This window comes from Pagrus pagrus (genome assembly GCF_965226575.1).
Source record: "Pagrus pagrus genome assembly, chromosome: 15".
Lineage (NCBI taxonomy): Eukaryota > Metazoa > Chordata > Actinopteri > Spariformes > Sparidae > Pagrus > Pagrus pagrus.
In genome coordinates, this window is record NC_140199.1 from 13,115,692 (window position 1) to 13,136,553 (window position 20,862).

At 39.9% G+C, this 20,862-nt stretch overlaps 1 protein-coding gene across 5 annotated transcripts in view; it reads right to left on the reverse strand.

The window, feature by feature from the left end:
- rims1a (regulating synaptic membrane exocytosis 1a) overlaps nt 1-20,862 on the reverse strand; it is a 90,566-nt gene that overhangs the window by 13,707 nt on the left and 55,997 nt on the right. For 2 of the 5 annotated variants that reach the window (XM_084376353.1, XM_084376350.1), the window contains 16 exons: nt 20,210-20,250; nt 18,956-19,069; nt 18,668-18,767; nt 17,647-17,770; nt 14,637-14,683; nt 13,045-13,160; nt 12,819-12,949; nt 12,497-12,668; nt 10,878-11,025; nt 8,169-8,334; nt 7,307-7,411; nt 6,649-6,708; nt 4,800-4,877; nt 3,015-3,131; nt 2,571-2,660; nt 1,407-1,490 (listed from right to left, as the gene is read on the reverse strand). In XM_084376353.1, coding sequence (XP_084232479.1) covers nt 1,407-1,490; nt 2,571-2,660; nt 3,015-3,131; nt 4,800-4,877; nt 6,649-6,708; nt 7,307-7,411; nt 8,169-8,334; nt 10,878-11,025; nt 12,497-12,668; nt 12,819-12,949; nt 13,045-13,160; nt 14,637-14,683; nt 17,647-17,770; nt 18,668-18,767; nt 18,956-19,069; nt 20,210-20,250 — 1,693 coding nt within the window. Of the gene's footprint in view, nt 1-1,406; nt 1,491-2,570; nt 2,661-3,014; nt 3,132-4,799; nt 4,878-6,648; nt 6,709-7,306; nt 7,412-8,168; nt 8,335-10,877; nt 11,026-12,496; nt 12,669-12,818; nt 12,950-13,044; nt 13,161-14,636; nt 14,684-16,116; nt 16,135-17,646; nt 17,771-18,667; nt 18,768-18,955; nt 19,070-20,209; nt 20,251-20,862 lie in introns of all 5 variants that reach the window. The other 3 variants (XM_084376349.1, XM_084376351.1, XM_084376352.1) reach the window with 3 other exon arrangements.

Sequence of the window (20,862 nt, forward strand, 5' to 3'; positions counted from 1 at the left end):
ATTTCACACCATAACCACTACAAACTACCAGAAGTTCAGAGGAGCCACTAAAAGACCATGAAGGAAGGATAGAAAAGCAACAGGACAAAATTACGGCAACAACAACCACAACCAGGAACGAAAACTATCGCTACAACTCTTGGCAACAAATTGCAAACTAGAAAAACACCACCAACAAGCTAAAAAACCATACTGGCAACCCTTTACACAATGTGAGTGACAGCGTATGAAACAAAGTAGAACTTGTCTGAGCCCATCGGACCTTCTGACTTTTTATTCTGACAAGTTCTAAATTGTTTATCGTGTTCACTCTCACTGTGTCGAGCTCATTGACCACAAACCAGAAGTTTAGGGTTCACAATAGGAAGCTAAACAGCAGAGAAGTTACAGGAGTAGCTTGTCATTTTATCTTGTATTTGTTGAGGTAAAGTGAAACCCTGCAGCTGCAACCGCAACTATTATCGGTTTCAAGAAAAGAACACTTTCATTCATAAGCTAAAGTTAAAGTAATAGTTTGTAACTTTGGGAAATACATTTATACGTTTATTTTGTCAACAGCGTCGAGAGAAGATTGCTGCCGCTCTCATTTCTATCTGTTAAATATGGAGCTAAAGCCACGAGACATTAGCACAGCTGAGCATAAAGAATTGTAATTGAGGGAACAGCTAGCCGGGCTGTGTTGCAGGTAACACAATACACCTACCAACACCTTTAAAGCTCACTTATTAACATGTTATGTCTGGTTTGTTAATCTAACAAAGCCATATTTGACAGAGCTAGGCTAGCTGTTGCACTCGAAGACTTTAGGCTAAGCTAAGCTAACTGTCTCCTGGTTGTAACTTTATATTTAACAGTCAAACATGGGAGTAGTATGGACCTTCTCATCCAACGCTCAGATAGTAAGTGAATAAGGTAATTTCCCAAAATAATCAACTGTTTCTTTAAAGGAATTTTGGAAAATTTGAAAACCAAACACCAAATAAATTAAATTATACTTTTTTATATGATACAAGATAAATTAACTCACTACACCTTGATCGGAATAGAAAGAGTTGGAAAAGTTCAGGTTGCAAATTTACTACCAGCTAGTCAAAGAAATATCAGAACTCAGCAAAGAGATCAATGTTCACTAAAGATATGAGGTAGAGCTTGACATCTGCCTGCACCCAATAAGACCCAGCTGAACCCAGCGGATTTCAGTCAGGTTTGAGAGAATGTGTTACATTACTGAAAAAGAAAAAAGAAAAAGATTGTGGGAATTGGCGACTTATTAAGTGCTGATTTGCCTTGAAAAAATGCCTTTCATAAAAAAACTTTGGGTCGTTGGGTTTAGGTCATTATGGCCTTAGATTTTGAAGCATACGTCAAGCTCTAAGAGGAAGCGGTTGGAGTCCACAAAGGGGTACCTGTCATCTTCAGGGGAAGCATGTTGGATAAGAATCCTGGGACTTGCCGGACGTCTCCGGGGCAGGGAATGGGACAAAGATTTTCTATGTGTACACATACAAAATATATCACCCATATGATCAGCAAGCCATGACAAAATCAGAAAGTCTTGTGATTCCATTATTAGGTATGCAGAAATTGAAAAGCTGCCTATGTGTATGTTCTGGCCACTTGGGGGCAGCGAAACAAGCTCTAAACATCGACAAAGAAAATCATCAGACATGGAGCAACATTAGAAATCTGGAGTTGCGGTCCACCACCATCAAATTAATGTCCTATACTCCCTCTGTTTTTAGCTCTGTTTCGGTGTGCACCAACTCCTGAGGGAGATGTCTGGGATTCATCCAAAATTACAGTCTTTCAGTACAAAATTCCCTTTTTTGTGTTTTCCTTTTGAGCCAGAAACAGTCAATACAGTCCTTGCAGTCGCATGTAGATTTGTTGCTGCAAAGAAACGGCAACAATAAACCAACGTGTGATCTCCAGGATGAAGATTCTTCATCTTTTACAGCGTAGTCACATTACAGAGGTATCACTTTACAGCCTAGTACGGACAAGGTGAATGAATACATTTACCCACAACTCTTTAAACATTTGTATAGCATGTGAGTACTGCTACTACTTATTCTTCAAGATATTTTGATTAAATTGTGGCTGATGGTTGACCGAGTAAGCAGCTCTGGCACCAGAACTTACTGGAAGAGGTTTTGCTGGTATTGGTAAGGGTTGAAGCTAACAAATGAGAGGCATGAGTGGTTGAAGTGGTAATTACACTCAAGACTAGACTGTGTGAGGCTAAGCAGTGTTCGGGTAGGCTGGTTGGTGAAGCGATTCATCTTTATATACAGTAATTGAGGCAAGGTGTAAAAAAAAAAAGGTGCACCGATTTGGTCGTCAGGATGCCCATGAGCTCATACTTTGATGTAAGCTACTGGGTGGAAAAGCAGATTGGAAGAGTAGATTGGTGTGCAGCGATGGAGTCTGGGTAGAGTGAGGAGGTGGGAAGCTTAATCTTCAGCTAGTGTGGGACCATTCACAGGGAAAAGTACTGCAAAGACCAGGGAAGGTAAGACAATATACTACTAGAGCACTACAGGAGGGGTGGTGGAGACAGAGGCTGGTACCTTTCAGTCTCTGGTGAGGGGGCATGATTGTCTGGAGTCAGACAATTGGCGCTAGCGCTCCTAACCCTGTCCAGAGAGGGCTGCAGATCACTAGAGGCACCACAGCACAACATGCCATCCAATGGAGGAGGAGACAGGAGGAGAGGACAGAAACAAACACAAAGAGAAAAACAATGGACAAACAGAAAAAATGCTTTAAAAGAAAGTCCAGTTAGATTCCTAAAGTCATAATGCTAGTCTGAGAACTAAAACCATGACTGGTTGGCTGCGTAAAGATGGAGTATCTGTCTTGTCATGCTTGTCATGAAGATGGGGTATGGTGAAAATGTTCTTCGACTGTCATGGCACAGGATGAAACGCCGTCTGCACTACTCTCCCAACCTGTCACGACTTCAGACTCACATGGTTTACCATTAATAATATTCACGCATGTGTGTGTCTTACCTAACTGTCACCTCATCTGTGAACTTTACAACGCTGTGTGTGATGGAGCAGCGCCTTGCCATGACCATGTGCGATCCCACGACAGAGCTTATCTTTCGGCATGCAGGCAGCGTGGAACTAGTCACAAGATGAAAGTTTCAAAAACAGCATGCAGTTGCAAAGGAAAAGAAAGCTCAGATTGGAAAAAAAAATAATCTGTGAAGCTACTGCTGCTGTAGAAAATACTCACATGAAAGGAAGTCCATAGGATTAAAAATATTGCAAGCTTGTGTGTCCTCTACTATAAATATGCACAGTTTGGCAGGTATCCTAACTCTTACATAGAAGATTATGAAGATTTACTGCAAGTGATTATGTGCCTCTCCACTGGTTGAGAAAATTCACACTGGCACCACGGACTGTCGGATGGTCTCAGTATGCTTCAGACGAAGGGCTTGTCGCATTGTCTAACATGGGAAACGGGCTGCGTCGAACAAGTTTTGTTCAAGTCGTAAGGTAGCGTTTGAACGTTTGAACTACTTTTGTCACTTTATCTGAGATACCTTTTGTCCTCCTTTGAGGGGAAACAGTCAGAAACATGCACTGCCATCCCCTATTGCTTGATTTTTTCGTCAAGACTAGGCATGTAAAAGACATGAGTTCTTGGAGAGATTGGGGAGGCAGTGTGATTCAGTCAAGAGGAGGCTGACGGCAGAGTTTTTAGGAGGGGCTATTTTGGGCTCCCCTGGTTCCAGAAGTAAAAGTTGCGTTATTTTCTCCATTGACAGTTTTGGGTCACTCAGCACTCTCATGGCTCGGATGGGCATGAAACTCTCCCAATTGAATGAATTGTTAAAAGACGAACGACTGCATTAGAGAAAACAGTATGAAGAAGCCTGTGTACGTAAAACTTCAGTGATGTCACTCATTGTGGACTACTGCTTTGACACCTTCAGTTTGAGTTTTGGCATTATGTCCGTTGCCATCTTGTTTTTTTGGAGCCAGACGTGACCATATTTGGATGAGAGGGTGGAGCTGGCGTAGATAGCCTAATTGGACCAGAGGACACACTGTGCTAGTAACTTGTCAATTACAAGGTAGCCACGCTCGAAAGCATACCCTGCCCCGGCACCTATTTCACTCAAAATAGGACCACAATTTACTAAATGAACATCATTCTGAATTAAAGGTGACTTTAAACTAGCGATTGAGACTATAAGATCATTAGGAAACTGTTTGGTGATGGATAGGGTCATTTTCTCATAAGCTTACATACAATTTAACTTCTTGAAACCCAGGGGAATCGCCCCCTGCTGGCAATGAGACAGTGTAAAGGTTTAAAGCACTTTTATACAGTCAATGGGTAGAAGTGCTTTTCATCACAGAAACACTTGATCACCAAACTTAAAACTGTGTTACATACTATGTATTGGCAACAAAGCACAGAGGCAAAATATTATGATAAATTGCAGTTTAAATGAATTAACCATGTCTGTTCACAAATACAATGAAGAAGCGTTTTTGAATTTGCTGCGGGCGATGATTTGTCACTCTGACTGGATTCTTCCCGGCAGTAACAGCTGCAGAGGCTCTTGCCTATTTATAGCTGTCTGCCAAGTGAAACTGACAAACAAAACATAACATGACTGTTACGTTATCCAGGAGAGCCCAGAGTTTCTATGTTGAGAAGCACTGAGGAGACTGTTTAAAGAAAATGTTGAAGTATTCATACAGAACGGGGAGAAACGTCCATGTCCAAACACTTTGTTCGTCTGAAGCATACTGAACCCTTAACTGGGGACTTACCTGTTTCTGTGTTTGTGGACACCGTTGAACAAAAGTGGCATCTTAGGTGGCAGTGTGTTATTGTGCCTAGTAGACCTCCTGATGTTAGCATGCATGCAGCAGGCAGAGGTAGGATAATGGGAGGAATGGGTGGAGGAGAAAAAAACAAGTGTGTAGGATTGTTTGCACAAGACAAATTTAATAGGTAAAAAATAGTTGCCGACTTATCCAGTGATTTTATGCACTATGTTGTATGTTATTAAGCTTATTTAAAGATATGTTCATCAAAGTGGTTTGGCTAACGAGCTGATTTCCATCTTCACATCAAAACATTAATTTATGCTAAATAAGTAAGGTAAGTTTCATATCCCACGTGTCTTCACAACAGTCATATTGTCATCTGACATGTTTCTAAACAGTGCATTTCTTGACAAAAATCACTGGCTAAGCTCGTAAGCTTTTGCAGTGTAAGCGAGTAGAACTACAGCACCGCATGACAGGAATACAAGCATCAAAAGCCAGCTTTCAGCTCTACTGACGCGCTTAAAGACACCCTTCTACCACACATCCATGTGTATATGCAGTAAGGTACAAATTGAAAATGTTACTATGCTATTATGCTTAAATCAGAGAGGTATGGTTGTATACAGAAGTGTTCTCAAGCGTGTAACTTACCTTTTTTCGGCTTTGTGCTCAAATAGCAATCTAAGACCCGAGTGATGTTGATTACAGTACACATGTGAAGCAAATGTGAAATGACATAAACGTCTTGATGCCTCAAACTGAATCAGGATATGAGGGTGCAGAGACCTGATCATTGTAATCAAGAGGCAAAGTCAGGATTGGTATTTATTTACTGGTTTGATTTTTTTCAAGAGGGCCGAGGGTGAATTCTTATGGGTCCTTTCATAACACACCAGCTGAACAACTATTTTGTGTTGGGCTCTAGCCCCAGTAAGCCTCACTGTTGGCTTGGTTGTAGAAGAGCAGCATGCTGAGAAAGCTCAGTCTAAATACAAACATGGTCCTGCAGTGTCCTCTTGTGGATCTGAGTCGGCAGTACAGCTAAACAACCAGCTCTTTACTCTCCTTTCCTCAATCTGATCAACCTGTTTATAGTATTTTAAAAAGAAAGGTAAACTCCTTTGCACCCAAAATTATGGGAAAAATAACAAGTCATTGTCAAGTGAGTGATCATAGTCTATATTTTTGGAACTGTCAACAAATCCCATGAAAAGACCAAAGCCAACAATAAATGGATCCAACCGAAAAGTTTTGTGTGTATCTAAAGCCTGATTTATCTTATCTCTCTGCGCCATAATGAGCCACACTGTTACACTAGGTGACATGTTCTTTCAGGTCCAGTGTCCAGTGTCCAATTTCAGTAATGTTTGTTAAAAACTACAATTCCCTGCTGTTTTCTATTTCTCTTTTAGAAAAAATGAAACTACATATATTCCTGAGCAGTTTATAAAGATTTAGGTTTTCGGTAGAAAAAAGAGCCACAGACAAGGTGCGGAAGTCGGTATTGAGAGATGGACGATGAAGACACTGTTCTTCTCAAGGCATTTGTTGACAAAAGCTAAACTACAGACAATCTCTATTATTTTACTGTATGTTTGAACTTTTCTGCATTACATTATGTAACTATTACTTCCTACATACATTTAAAATTATATAATTTACTTTTATAACACGTATTCTACCTTTACAGCAAAGAAAAAGAGCCTCTATTTCAGCATTTTCAATGATTAAACTCTTTTAAAAAGATAAAATTAAGAGACTATGTGATTAAAACACTACGCACATAAACTACAACTGATCTAGAATCCACATGTACACATTACGTTGACAATATTGGCCAGTTTACCTGGTGTGGAGGCACTCGGCACTTTTGCCTCGCATTGACTGGTGGATCATGATGACCTCACTGTGGTTACCATGGGGATGGATGACATATGAGGAAATCAACAACAGTCAAAAACCACAAGAGCAGAGGGAGAAGAGGGTGAATAGGAAAGAGAAGTTGTTGCTGATTGCTATACACACAACACATACACACACACACACACACACACACACACACACACACAAATACTCAGAAATGCCACAGATTTTTGCAACCAAAGCCGTTTCATCTCAACGCTGCTCTAAAGTCACTTACACAAGACGACAACGGAGAGCTACTGCACTGAACTTGGTTCACAGCCCAAAGAAAACAGAGCCAAGAAAAAGGGATATTCAGTAAAATGAAGGGCAGAAAAACTAAACAAGGACATACTTAAAAAAAAAAAAAAATTAAATGGTGACCAAAATAATTGAACACAAATTACAGTTTTAGAACGAGTAAAATCTGCGGCAGTCACAGTTTCTCACATTAAATTTGCTGCCTCACATCAACTGCGCACAAAAATAAGCCATCAACGTCACACGGAAAAAAGTAAACCGCTTTTTTTTTTGGCAAACATTGGAAACAACTCGGATGTCTACATGTATTGCTGGCGGTGCTCACGCACAAACACACACACCTGTCATCGAGGTACTCCTCCTCCTGGCGGCGACCTCTGGCAGCGTCGTAGTAGCGGGTCGGAGAACGAGAACGACGATTGAGAGTAAGCTCATCATCCAGACTCCTGGAAGGAAGGAAGGAAGGAAGGAAGAAAGAAAGGAAGAAAGAAAGAAAGAAAGAAAGAAAGAAAGAAAGAAAGAAAGAAGACTTATGTGAGGTTAGTGGTCAGGCAGTATTGCAGCAGACTCTTGGCGGGGCTCAGTTGGCTCGGCCAGTAAAAGCAGAGCTGGCAGCACTGTGTGTTCTGCATCAGACAGACATTTCATTAGTAGATGGACTCTGTTTGCTGCCTTCCAACAAACTCTCATTCCTCCTGTCTTGCTCTACCATGTTGCTTTTACCTCTTACAAGTGACCAATGTCTTCTCACCAGGCTGACCTTTATTTGTATCGATCATCAGACACCAGGTGAAGTCACCCACCTCTGAAGACTAATTGAGTAATTTTAAATTGTGTATGCCCTTCCATCTCAATCTTAACACACAACTGTGTCACAGGAGTGAGCTAAAGCAGTGTATTAATATATTTTGGCTAAAATATGACCATTTGGAGCATACTAAATATACAACGAGGAAGTGGATTAAGCCTGCATAAACTTGTCACTATTGTAATTCATTGCAGCCACTGTGAAGCTGACCATAAATGGTAAATTTACAAATGTTTTACAGCCTTTTTTTTTTCAAGCTTAAATGGAATTAAGGTTTCATACTCAAAAGATTTGTGAGTATTACTTTAAACATCCCCGGTCCTGATTAATGTAAAACTGATTCATGTGAAATAGTGCAACTGTTATCGATCTTGTCTCATTTCTTTACCCCTCACCTCTGGGCGGTAATGATGGGTGGGCGTGCTCGGATTCGTCCCTGCTCCTCGCGGTGCGGGGACACCGAACGGGAACGTATGTGATGGGCGGGCGTCCTCTGCTGGTCGGGCACCTCCAGAGTAGACGAGGACTCCCGCTGCCTCTCCCTGCCGCGCCCATCCGCTGCTGGGTGGGAATGGTCATCCCCGTGCACATACGTGAAAACAGACCCTCATAAGTCAATGTGAATGAGCGCACAAAAATAAGTGTAAATATGTCAAAAAGTGGGAAACGTGTCAAGGAACTGTTTAGTAATTGCCAGTGTGGGCGTTAACAGTGCTGATCCTCAGTCGATTACAGTGAAATTCAAGCTACAACGACCATTTATGCCTACTGGTGAGGGCATAAATGGTTTGAAATACCTGGAGGTCATGCTAATGGCTTAATATAATACATGTACACCTGGTATGTCAAAGTATTAACACAATGTTTAGTACTCTTAACATAGTGTACATGCTAACATCTCAGCAAGGAGCCTGAAACCACTGAACATATTGTCTGGCAACTACAATAAGACAGGCTGTCTCAAGGATACAGACTATTTAAAGATTCGCCTAATAATAGGACTGCAGCTGGCTATTTTTCATTGCTGTGTCCTGTATTTTAAAAATGTAGTAAAAAGAAAAAAAATAAATAAATAAAACAACTCTCTCTTTCTTTGTGGAACCATCTCTGAAGATAAAAATATAAATAGAGAGACTGATCAGCCTTGAAGGGATCTGCGCTACTGTGTCAGGCTTTGTTGTGGTCCCAAGGTCACTGGTTTCATTTCCAAGAGAACAGCACCTCAAAGCTCACAGTGGGCCATTAGTTTTGTTTTGGAAAGTGCTACCAAGGTCTTTCATGTATTCCTACCATGCATGGAAATTAAAACGAAAAGTTGTTCAAAGTGATGTGGTGTATTTTTCCGTCCCTTATGCCTCCCTTTTTTTTAACTTGAGTGCTCATTAACAAGAAGCACAGGCACATAGTAGGGTTCGACTGATATCGCTGATTGTGTTTCCACCAGAATTTTAACAGTCAGGGTACAAAATTAATAAAACAGCCAATATGACACTAGGAGGCATTAATATAATGAGTGAAATCCAGGTTGAGAATGTATTCGAGTATTCACACCAAATTTTACATGTCAGTGTAAAATTGTGGAAGTCATATTACAGTAGGAAGGGAACTTTTATTCTTCCATACTTGCATGGCACGTGATGAAAATGTTCAATTCAGATTCATTTAGATTATTTAAGGAAATTATCATTAGAAAAATATGTAATCGATCAATCTGATTCCTAAAAATAGCCAAGATCAACAATATACCAGTCCAACCCTAGCACACAGAGACAAACACTCAGACACAGACATTTACATTTACACTAATACACACAAAAATGAAAAGCTAAGTGATTCAACATACATGGTAGAAATGTACTTATTAGTTTCGGACATTAAAGTCTTGAAACTATATTTTTGATGAGCCCCATGTCAGAGCTCATCTGAGGCAGAACAATAGCTGCGTGGTGCACGGAGCCTGGATGCTTTCTGCCCCATGCAAACATGTAATCTATGACATGACAGCGTTCCTCATACACAGAATGAGAATGATAACATTTTCTAAATAATATTACTGTCAGACAGATTTACAATAACAGGTCATTTAAAAGAGGAAAGGCTGGATGTCATAGAGTCAGTTTATATTTTGAGTCATTATTAATAGATTCTTGATTCATTTCAACACAATAAAACAATTTTTCCAAATCTAAACTGAGCCTGTCTTAAGTTTCTGTCAGCTGGTGTAACCTTAACCTTCCAGTGAAGGGCTACTTGTCGTGCATGGAGTATATTTCGGCATGAAATTACAGAACAGTGTTTCCCACAGAATGGCTGTGTATCAACATGATACCGAATGACATCACAACAACCGGATGCACTTACAAGCTTTGAAAAAGCAACGGCTTAAGTAGGCCTACGTTCGATAGGAGAGGCCGCATCACAATCAGTGGATTTACAGGATCGTGGATGGCATTGTTCTCTTGGATGGATTAAAAATAATTAATTAAAATGGGTTGCCAAATACACCTGGGTGGCCAAAGTTAAGTCTATGTGTGGGAAACACTGTGGAATAAATTTCGGCACGAAACAATGGAATACATTTTTGGCACAAACTGTATTCCACACAAAAAAAAGGAAAAGTGATCCCAAACTTTGCTGTTAACTCATACATACACGTGTTCACCAAGCCGACCCCAAAACAACACCACAAATAAAAACACAGTTTGTGGGAGACACTTGAATGGAAACAATCCCCACCCACCTTTAGACACTACTGTTGTACCCTCATCATATTCAGGCTCTGTTACACGCTGAGAACCTGAACAGTCATAGACACACACACAGACACACACACACAGATGTGTATATAGACCACACGCACACACACAGACATATATATACACATGCATGTATACAGACACAAATGCAATATTGAGGAAAGGTAGTGAAAACAGACATTTATATTATGAAACATAATACAGTTTGCTCAATGATAGTAAACCATACATAGTCCTTTCTCTCTTAGGTAGTGATGCACGCATGCTCACTCACACAGACATGACAGCGCACAGAAGGGCTCATACAGAAAAATATTAACTCAAGGCCATTCACAGAATGAGACTTACGCTGCAGCTTCTTGCCAGGGGGGTCTGTGTGTCGTCGGGGCAGGTACGGGGATGGTCGGGGCAGCGGTATGGATGAGACATCGTGGGTTTGGAGTGGATACCAGTGAGGCTTGTCGTCCAGTAAGGCCGTCTCCAGCTCTATCAGGATCTGCTCAAGTCATAATCCACATGGTAATTAAATGTTTTGCTGTTTCAAGCTTTTACGCGTGCATCTATAAACATCCACTCACTGGTATTTGGTGTAAAAATACACAGGAGAAGCGACGCGAGTCATGTTTCGCATCAATGAAATACTTTGTGTACTTATTTTTTAGTTAAAGCTACATGCATTGATTCTTGGGGGCAGCAGAACAAGCTGACAACACAATATAGTCGATATAGCAAACATGTTAGCAAACACTGTTTACTCATCAAACAGACACGGAGGAGCATCAGCATTCATTTGTTTATGTGTAAGTGACATGAAAGATATTCCCTCTAGTTTTACTCTGGTTTGGTCTCCAAGAACTCTGAGGAGATATCTTTAGCTTCTAAATGCTCGACTATGTTCAGCAGCTAACTCTGGCTGTCTGTCGTCTGGTGCTGAGCAGGTAGTGTTCGGTGGGTTTACCACAACCTATGAAAAACAGCTCCTGTGACTACTGGATTTAGAGCTGCACCTCTACATCTCAAAAACATCCATGTTTTTTGGCCGGACCGCAGTAGAACAGGAGCCAGTCCTATAAACATGAAAGTCTATCCCTGACTGACTGAATGAGTGATGAAGTTTCCATATTGGCAGTTGCTCTTGTCAAAATAAAAAGCCACGAACATAAGTTACTGTAACTCCAGATTCTATGAGTATACACACAGCACTCTAAGGCTATCGCTAGTGGGTCCATCCCTCGTTCTAGCTAACGCCAACATTTTTAGTCTACACCCACTTCCTTTGTGGGCCAAACCTTGGTCTCACCTTGTGTATTATTTTAACTGACACATAGGCTTCACCCTTCTAACTTTAATCCTAACCCTTGTGGGTTGCACTAGAAATAAATTATCAGCCCATACCATGCCTATGTGTCACAGTGCAATGGCGAATCTTAGTACATCCTAGAGACTGTACAGTACCTGATCCTCAACATGAAGAAATAAAAATAACATATAACCTACTGCTATGAGAAGCAGAGATTATAGTTATGCACTGTAACAGTCCAGCAGAGAGCAGAGTAGGAGAGAAAACAGCTCTTCATGCACCGAGAGGCATGAGGAAGAGCCCCAAATAACAATCGCTCTGACAATACACTCAATACGGAGTGAGTCATAGAAAATTGAATGAAACGAATGAAAGAGCAGGGGAGTTAATAATTAGAGAGGTTATAATTATAATTAGAAAAAGTTCTCTTTCAAATGAAACATCTTAAGATCAGAGTTGAAGTATTGTTCTTGCAACTGGATTTAGGAGCAGGACACAACTTACAGTTCCTCTCACAGGTAAAACAAGAGGAGTAGACCGACTTATAGGACTTAATTGTCCCATAAAAAGAAATAGCTAAATGATTTAATGCCTTCATGTTTGTCTGTGTGTGTGTGTGTGTGTGTGTGTGTGTGTGTGTGTATGTGTGTGTGTGAGAGAGTGGTACCTCTCCCATGAAGGTGCTGTCCTCCTCTGGTGACCTGGGTTGGTCCCATATAGTCAGCTCCAGCATGTGGTTGCGGAAATCCCTGCGATGGACATGAGTGTAGACGAACGTCTGGTTCCACTTAGGCTCACAGGTCTTCTTCACGGTTTTTGTCCTTCGTTTGCTCTTATCACTGTGTTGAAAAATACAGATCTTAACCAGTTATTAAGTAGATAATAGCCAGCTGTGTTTGCTGCTTGCTTGTCTGAACTGGGCGTTTACCAAGACTGCAGTTTAATTCTTTTGATCATTAGGACTCCCTGTGAAGGGGTGGTTGGCATACCTGCGGTCAGGGAGGAAGTACATTTTGACGTAGGGGCTCCTGGGCCGCCCATCGGGCCGAAGAGGAAGCTCTACAGCCTGCAGCACGTTGACTATTAGCTGATGGCCCACTTTGTCATACCACAGCTTTACCTGGGTGGGAAAAAACACACACACAAACAAATCTGACGCTGCGTCTTCATTCTAACACGTCAGCAGCCCTACACAGACAAAGTGCGCACACTCACTGAGAGTTTGCCTGGCATTAACTGTGGAGCATCTTGGAGCATCCCGGGACTGGAGGGAGACAGGACATTTAAGGATGGTCGCTCCATCTTCTGGGACTCAAAAGAACTGGAACCTGCTTTGAAGACAAAAGTAGAAGAAATTGTTTTGAAACCCCAAGAAGAGAATGCAGACTCCACAGTCAGCGGAAAAATGTGAGAGAAGAAGTGACAGCATGTTCTTGTCCAACTGTAAAATGTCAAGTGTAAGTGTGTTCATAGCTGTGTATCATACAGCATTAAGAGTTCCTTTACTTGGAAAATGTTATATAAAAAAAAATACCGATCATTCCACGGCTAACCTGTCAGGATGACATGTTATGAAGCTTTCGTCCTACTTTCAGTCTGATAGGCTTTTATGTAGAAGTACTGCTTGCTATACATTGTAGATATAAGTCATAATACATTTGCTGCTAAAATAAAAGGTAATAACTTTACTGGTTAAAGTCATGAGTAAATAAAAGTCATTAATCCGTTGTTTTACCAAACCAGGGTCATAATTAGTGAGCCAGCTTTCATAAATAAAAATAGCCTAGCTTAGCATAAATACTGAACTACAGCTACCAGCACCTCTTACATGGAAGTTCACCAATTAACAAGTATCTCGAATATTTAATCTGCACACAAAGAGAAACATAAAGACAATTTGTTGTTTTGCGAGGAGTTACATGCTACAACCGTTTCTTGACAAACAACAATTCATCCATCTACACAACACTCTTGTGCAGTGTCTCTGGCAATGGGGTGGGCTGCCAAATATGCTGCCAGTGAGCACAGGATTTAGTTCAGGTTCTGTTTGGGCATAACGGTACAAAAAATCTCACGACCTCAGTGTGACTCACAGAAGTCACTGCAGCCGGCTGTTGTTACAGCATGTAATTCCTCTAAAACCTCTAAAAAAAAAGTTTTTTTTACATGTCTGTTTGTGGGCAGGCTGCACAAATAACTTTAGGGGTTGATAGAAATATTTTTTAACTTTAAACAAAGTTTCCCCTTGTTTCTAGTCTTGATGCTAAGCTAGGCTAGTCTATGTTTTTCCTCCTCAAAAATAAACGGTGAACATGTATTTTAAACACATTTTGATTTTGAATTATATAATGATATTATATTGTATACTGTATAATATGAGCCTTTATTTATGCAGTTACCTCCTTCTCTTATTTTACTTTTTTTTGTTTCTTTCTTTTTCTCTCTTCGTTTATGTTGTTATCGCTCCTACAATTTTTTTTTCCCCTCCTCTTTTGTCTTGGCTTGTTCGAGTCTAGTTCTCACTCTTGTTCTGTTTCACATGCGCATGGTCGTCACTTTTATTGTACTATGAATAAAATTTTAAAAAATTATGAGTATTTTTATGCATGAAATATGTAAATTATCCACGGATTGTGTTAATGCATTAACCTGAACAATCCACATACTGTCCATAAATACAAGGAAACATTCCCACAATACTTCTTCTCAAAGAAAAATGACTACGAATGAGACGGATAATCATCCAGCCAGAGATACAGACACATACAAACACAGAGATGGTCCAACATCCCGCAGCAGATACTTACTAGATTCTAATGGAGGGTGGGACGTGTCGGGGATTCTTGGGATATCACTGGAAAAGGAACAGCAAAGACCATGTCAGTCACTCATACTGGCATCTGACTGGTTTAAACAAAGTTAGTAGTACTCTTGATGCACAGGCACACATGCATATAAATGTAGTAGTAGTTTACTGGAAGTAAGTAGCACTGTAAATAAAGGTTATTTGAAGATTAAAAAAATTGTGTGGTTAAAAAACATGGAGAAGCAAAGGGAGGATGTGAGTAGAGCCAAGTTCTTCTCATGACTGCAGTGTTTCCCAGACTCATTCAGACATTTTTTAGTCTTTAGATCATCTGAAATAATAATGGATGAGAACCAATAGCTCAATTCTGTCCACACCATCATCTTTTCTTATCCATCACCACCACTACAATTACTGCAAGGGTCCCATGGGAAACACCAGAATCCACTGCACCAGCTTCATGTCATATAAAGAAAGCATGGTAATCTGTGCAACACTTATCAGCGTAATTTATCCTTTTAAATTTAAAAAGTGGTAAAGTTTAGTTTGCAGCCTCATCGCTGATATTTGAGAGGGTTTTTGTTACTGTTTTAAATTATCTAGTCACCAACAGGTCAACAAATTGATATTCTACAATATTTTCTTTGAATTCATAGTTCAACATTTGATCGTTAACATTTGCTCACATTCTTTCTGAGAGTTAGATGAAACGACAGATGCCTCTCACATGTCTGTGCAATAAGTACAGAGCGGGAGCCGGGATGTGGTTAGCTTAGCTTAGCATAAAGACTGGAAGCAAGCGAAGCCAATTGCCTCTCAGCTCCAGTGCTGTACTTGACATAAAAAAACATGTCTTTTCATTTAACTTGGAAGAAAGCAAACAAGCATATGTTCCAAACTATTGAATTGTTTCAAGTTTTTATATTTCAACATTTGATTGTAAACACAACGATTAAACTGATAAGTGTTTCATGGAGCCTAGGTTGCCTTGGAGCCCATTCCAAAATCAAAAACTAAAAGAAATGTAAATGAAATAAAACAAATATTGCTTGCTTAATGAATGTCCCAACTACCAAACCAAGAGAATAAGAGTTAAAAAAAGAAATAAGCGTTTCTTATTTGACACTGTAAGTGCTGGATTTCACTTTGGGATCCTCTGACTTTACCAGGAATGAAAAAGAGGATTTCCAGACGCTGCACAAACAGTTTAAAAAGCTTGCAAAAGCAATGCTACATTGATGGACATTTCCCATTGGCCATTTTGCATCCATTCAAGTGAACTTCAGTTTGAGTTAGTCAGAAGATGAAAAATTTCAGCTGTATTCAGAAAGTCAGTATTTTTTTTGATCAATTGGCATCCCTACTAAAAAAGGATTCAGTTCAGTTCATTTAGGGATGCAAAATGGTACCAGCAAAACCAAAATTGTTCCCATAAGCGTGAGAGGACTAAGGGGTCCTAATAAAATGGGCAGATTACTTACTGATATTTTCTATACACCCTTCGCGAGTGTTTGGAGAGAAATTAATACATTCAACTTTTTTTCCCATCAAACAGCAAATAAGGTTAAATCTTAAGAAAAGCTGCAAGAGCTTTCAGAAACAGCGAGACTTCTACTGTGATATCTAACATAAACCCATTTGAATGGGCTTATTTTACGCACAACAATAGTTTATGAAAAATACTGAAGAACAACTTGCACAGTAGATTCATTCCTCAGTACAATTTGATGCAGATCCTAACAAAAGATGGATGGATCCAGCAAATTCAAATGTTTTATTCAATATTGGATTAGGCTTGATTGAATCATAGGGGACTGTTGGGCCTTGGCAGAGGTATGCTCTCTCCAGAGTGCCATTCCAGTAACCTTACAATCTTCTATTCATTTCTGGAAGTGTTCTGGACTATGTAACATCTCACTACTGATGTACAAATAGAGACAAAGTACAAGATGTAAACTTGTAAACTGTAAAAGTCCAAGTGATTGTTTGCAAAGTCGTTAGCTCAGAATACAGCAGGTCGGCTGAATATGCAAAAATCTGAAATCTGTCATCCGATTTTACATTTATACATAATAAAATCTCAATGAGAAGTGAGATAATGTGATGTATATAAACACATCATTACATTATTAAAAATCTTTTTTTTCCCTTTTTTTATTCAAAAACTTCAAATACATACAAACAATCATTAATACAATTTATATAAATTCTACAGTAGCTTGAACCTAATCGCAAAACTAAATGCAGTTTAAAAAAATATCATCAACAGCAATACATATACTACAGCAACTCTGACCTCAAGACATTTAAACAAATGCTAGGCAGAGAAAGAACGTATAGATATTTCCTGTCTACATGGAATAATTCAAAATGTCCTTAACACAGCCTACTCAACCACTTACTTCATTTAAAAAAAAATCTACTTACTTAATATAAATCAAAGCTAAGACTACATCCACAGCGCTTCTAATAGCATCAACATAACCTAAAAGATGTTGAAATGATCTTTGTGACATATCAACTAATGTCTGACTCAGATAAAACATACTAGGACTTGATCAAACTGCAGGCCAACCTACCGTACTGCGTTAAAGACCGGCATCTACCAAAATATCTGGTGCAGCCACCGCTTGTCTTTTATGGAGTTTATAGACAATTTTATTTGGTCAGTAACAATTCACCTTACATCATCCTAGAAATAAACGCAAGTGCTTAAAAGGGGACAAAATGGAAGCGCCGTGCTCTGAAACTTGGCAACTCCTGTAGCAGGTAGTGGCTGGCTGTTTTTAATATTTTGAATGCAGTCGCACAGTCGCTGTCAGAATACAAATACGCGTCCCTGTCTCCTGTCTTATCTGAGGTCAGCCAACTCTGAGTCAGAGCCTCACTCAACACTGCCTGGTTAAATAAGGCTTCAATTCAATGCAATATTTAGACTTAGAACTGAATGGATGCATTTTTCACAAATCAAAACACAGGACACTGAAGGGTGTGTTTTATCCCTGACTTACCCAATAGGCCTGGATACCACCAGCTCCACCTGAGGCTCAGCTTGAGACTCCAGGATGATGTTGTAAACTTCCTTCATGGTTGCCCCTGGTAACAGCTTCCCATTCCACTGTAAAACTTCATCCCCTGAAATCAGACATGTACATGTATTTGTCATTGTTTTTGGACATGAGGGCTGCGTACGAGTCAGGGTGACAGCAGGTTTTAAAAAGATACATTTAAAGATAATTCATCCTTTTTTTAAATATTTTAGTTTTGTTGATAAATCCCATTGAAGGCCAAAACCAACGATCTGTTACTCAATCCTTTCCAGCTTCCCTATCCAGCTCATCTGCACCAATTGAGGACATATGTTTTTAAAAACAGGTTACAAAAAAAGCTTGAGTCATTTCCTAAAACAGCTGGGCACTGTAGCTTTTAGCGAACATTACTCAAACAGAGGGAGTCATGCATTTGTTGGGGACTATTTTCAGCTGCAAATTGATACACATTTGGTGCGCTAGTGAGTATTTGCAGCAGCACCGCTGTGTGTGTGGGATTGAGTCATAATAAACTACAGTGTGTGTGTGTGTGCTCTGGTAATGAGGGAACATGTCACCCAGTGTAACAGTGTGACTCACTGATGTGTTTTTAATAGTTTATGGACAACAATGAAGCTCAATGGCACAATGAAGTTAGATATATCAGGCTTTGGATACGCACACGATACTCGTTAGGTGGATCAATTCATTGTTGGTTTTGGTCTTTTTTTATGAGATTTGTTAACAGTTACAATATATAGAATAATGCCAGCCTTATACTTATTTAATGTAAAGTGATTGTTGAGAAAAACTAACTAAAAATGAAGATGAAGTGTATTAAAGATATGACACCATAAAGCTAGTACCACTGCAAGATGAAAAATAAGACCTCTAAAACTGTTTTTAAGAATTTGTGACGCTTTTAAAGGCCTTTGTTTGGATCATAATGACTCGTCCAGTCAAGACCTGCAAACAGGGTAACACACGTGATGGTTTAGTGTACCTGCTCTGAGATGTCCCACCACGTCAGCCAGGCTTCCCTTCTTGACTTTAGTGATGAAGGCACCTAATCTCCCTGACTCTGTTATTCTGCCTCCCACCACCTAGAGAGAGAGAGAGAGAGAGAGCAGTGATATATCCGTCATATCAGACATAGAAAAAAGTGACTGAATAAAGTTTGCAAAATAATAACAACCATAAAAAGTAAAACTCTGTGTGTGTGTGTGTGTGTGTGTGTGTGTGTGTGTGTGTGTGTGTGTGTGTGTGTGTGTGTGTGTGTGTCCTCTCTGACCTTTAACCCCAGCAGAGCACCGGCTTCTTTAGGCATGGCGGCGCTCCTCTTGCTGAGGGTGATTCGTCCAATCAGATGGTCACCCTCCTTAGACGGCTGCCAGGTTACAGGATGCTGCAACGGGAGACGACATGAGATACGTACAGATGCACGCACTGACGCTTAGAAGACATGTACACAAATATATGCGCAACTCGCAAAGGAATACAAAATCAGCTGCTTCTGGAGAAATATTAATATTCTAGATTGTTTTATACTTTAATAGTTTGGCTGCAGTGAACATGAAACTATGAAGTCTAGAATATTGACTGTTTTTGACAGTAAGTTGTTTTTACCTGACTAAATCATGTGAGTGTCCTTGTTGGATCAGCATGTTAAAGTTTCCCTTTAACAATAGAGCTGCCATGACGGTCATTTTGACTGTTTTCAAATTTAAATGTGCTATAACTTTGTTGAATTAAAACTTACAATGCTGATGGTGTCTAACTTTCCCTAAAACTGTCTGTATTTTCATTTAAATTTGTTTTTTATGTATATATAAGTTACACAAAAGGCAAAGAAAATGTGATCGTTTTTACTTCCCTGCGGTTAAATTGACACTTTTTCACGCGGAGATCCATCTTGATCGTCAGAATGGAAAAAGATATCTGAGTAACATAAAGTAGGGGAGACCGGGGATGACTGTCACACTTTCCCTTTCAGCATGTATAAAATAGTTGTTAAATATGTATACGGCTCAAAGGTGCACTGCATTGGTGCAGCATTTTCAGAAGGATAAATTAGCTAAAGTTTGCTGCCCACTGTCACTTATTGATGTGACACAAAAGTAACATGTCTCTAAAAGCCTTTACGTTTGCTTGAATAGGTATTTCCCGCAAAAGGTGATCTGGCACATTTGAAGTCGTGTTTTGCTTTGTGAATTCTTTGAATAAATAGAAAACAACTAGGTGGTTAACATGGGCAGTGATAGCTCCCATCGCTACAGTCGACGAAAAATGCAGACAGACAACTTCATCAACAGGAGATGCAAGTTAAAAGCACAGGACATGAAATGCTCTCCACAGCAACGAGCACCTTACAGCGCCAAGGTAGTCGTACACACCGGTGAACATACACACAGATCAATCAACCCAATCGTCTCCATTGAAATGCAAAGACAAAACTTGGCACAATCTCCAACAGCTTCATGCTGAATTGAAAATGTTGAGGCTGAAGATGATAAACATTAGATAAGAATAAAAACCAGTGACTTACATGCCATACCGTGGGGTCATGTGGGTAGCACTCCCAGTCGCCTGCAAGAAAAAGGAGACTGGCTCAGACACTGTGCATGAAGCAGAGATGATGACCTCTTTCATATCCCCATGATACATTCACTCACACACACTCCCACACACCCACGCATACAGAAGAAACTGTATACATAGCACATACCAGCCTGAGTCCTTTCATACACAGCTCGGCCAAACTTGGGGGCTCTTCAGAAGGTATTTGTTTACAGTGGAGAGGGTTAAGTTTATTGAATATTCAGGCCTGGGCTAGAATTAGAAATTTATCACCGCAGTGGCAGGATTCAGCCTCAAAGTAGTCCGCCGAGGCAGTGATGCTACCAAAGGACAGCTAAGCCTTTTAAAATGCTTCCAATCCCTTCCAGATATTTTACAGATTAGATGTTGCGGATTTATGCAGTGTTGAAAGGCTAAATCTAAACTTTGGTAAATCACAACCTCGTGCTGATGGTCAAAATGAAGCAATCTATTAGAATCGCATAACAAAATTAAAATAGTTTTTTTTTTTTTTGTTTTAATTTATACTTTCCACCTGTCACAACTGTGGAGGCTGAAGTGTGCCGAAGGAAGACTCACAATTTGAGAAATGATCAAACACAAAGCAGTTATAACTTGAGT